Raw genomic sequence first — 2,000 nt, forward strand, 5'->3', positions numbered from 1 at the left:
TAAAGATATGAAAAGAACTTAATAGTTTTTAGAAAACATAAAAACAAATTTTTTTGCTTTCTGTATTTTTTTTTATACTTGTCACTTTTATTTACCGAGTCCTGTTTCTGGTTTCTCTGAGCCCAGTTCGGAATATTTATATGTAAACCTACTGTTAAATTTTTTAATTTCGCTATCTGAACGACAACAAATATATTAATTGCTTTATGGTAACAAGATTGTAATTTGATTGTTGTAGTTTCATTGAAATTTGGGAATTCAACTATCAACTGTAGCTTAATAGTTCTTTGAGTGTAATTATCCATAATTAGTAATAGTATTTTTTGGGTATTATTTTGCTCTCACATTAATTGAGTTTAATGTAGTATTATTATAGGTTATGCAGTTCGTAATCAGCACTGCACAGACTTTATTAACTGCATATTGTATATTGTACTAAAAAACTTATAGCTTGATGCAGTCTTAATATGATATTGTATATAAGTAACTGAATGTGCTTCATATTTTGTGTTTGCAGGAAGAGGCAAAGGAAGAAAGTGACGATGACATGGGCTTTAGTTTGTTTGATTAGGTTTTTCTTTTTAGTTTGTCAATCCAGACTTGTACTCCTTTCCAGGAGTGTTTTCTGGAGACACTTGTTTTGTTTTATAAATTGTTTATCTAAGTGAGTCTTAGCACCCTAAACCCTAAACCATTCACCATTCACCATTCACATTCATATAATAAAATAGAGTTATCAAATAAAGTAATACACACACGTGGTGAACAAAATGAAGAGGACATTCAGAAAAAAGCTTACATTTTTGGGCATTGAAGAACATAAGAGTTTTTTAGTATAATATACAATATGCAGTTAGTAAAGTCTGTGAAGTGCTGATTACGAACTGCATAACCTATAATAATACTACATTAAACTCAATTAATGTGAGAGCCAAATAATACCCAAAAATACTATTACTAATTGTGGATAATTACACTCAAAGAACTATTAAGCTACAATTGATAGTTGAATTCCCAAATTTCAATGAAACTACAACAATCAAATTACAATCTTGTTACCATAAAGCAATTAATATCTTTGTTGTCGTTCAGACAACGAAATTACAAAATTTAACAGTAGGTTTACATATAAATATTCCGAACTGGGCTCAGAGAAACCAGAAACAGGACTCGGTAAATAAAAGTGACAAGTATAAAAAAAAATACAGCAAGCACAAATAATATGTTCTATGTGTTCTAAAAAACTATTAAGTCTATTTCATGTCTTTATACATCTAAAAGGGTTACAGTCTACCCGCATTAAAAAAAATTAAACCCCACTAATTATTGTCTAATCTGTTGAACATCGAGGTATACATTTAACACTACATTCAACAAAGCCTCTATGAAATGATCATCCAAACTTGAAAATGTACACAAATTTCAATTTACAATTGAAGTTTCAATAGTATTAGGTTAAAACATCAATCAATAATATATCATTACTAAATATAACCCTTAAGACAAAAACCTAATATAAAGCATTACTAACAGTACCTTCTTGGCCTCGACAGCAGGTGCGGCAGCTGCAGCGGCTCCACCACCAGCAGCAGCGGCAGGAGCAGATACGGCAACAGCGGCACCACCGGCAGCGCCAGCGTTCAAAACGAGATCGTCAATGCTCTTATTCTGAGCAAGTTTGGCGAATAAGCTTGGCCAGTATGATTCGACAGTGACCCCAGCAGCCTTCAAGATAGTGTTAATCTTCTCCGCCTACAAAAAAAAAAGCAAAGAAATTAGAGATCCGAAAATGAATTTGGTAAATTAGAAAGATGATTAAATGGAAGATAATAAACTAACGGTGATTGTGATTCCGTCATTGTGGAGAATCAAGATGCAGTAGACGCATCAGTGTAGTGTTTGGAGTTGATGATGATCAATGTAGTGTTGTGAACTTAGAGTTTAAGAATGAAAGACTACTGAGACAAATTCATCCAAGGAATTACTGGTCAGTATTCTTT

The 2,000-nt window shown here is 32.4% G+C and overlaps 1 protein-coding gene across 1 annotated transcript in view; it reads right to left on the reverse strand.

Annotated features, from left to right (window-relative positions):
• Positions 1-1,497: 1,497 nt before the first annotated feature.
• LOC101501768 (large ribosomal subunit protein P1-like) overlaps positions 1,498-2,000 on the reverse strand; it is a 28,248-nt gene continuing 27,745 nt past the window's right edge. The window contains exon 2 of the mRNA XM_027332825.2: positions 1,498-1,752. Coding sequence (XP_027188626.1) covers positions 1,498-1,752 — 255 coding nt within the window. The remainder of the gene's footprint in view (positions 1,753-2,000) is intronic.

Source organism: Cicer arietinum, chromosome 3, assembly GCF_000331145.2.
Source record: "Cicer arietinum cultivar CDC Frontier isolate Library 1 chromosome 3, Cicar.CDCFrontier_v2.0, whole genome shotgun sequence".
Taxonomy (NCBI): domain Eukaryota; kingdom Viridiplantae; phylum Streptophyta; class Magnoliopsida; order Fabales; family Fabaceae; genus Cicer; species Cicer arietinum.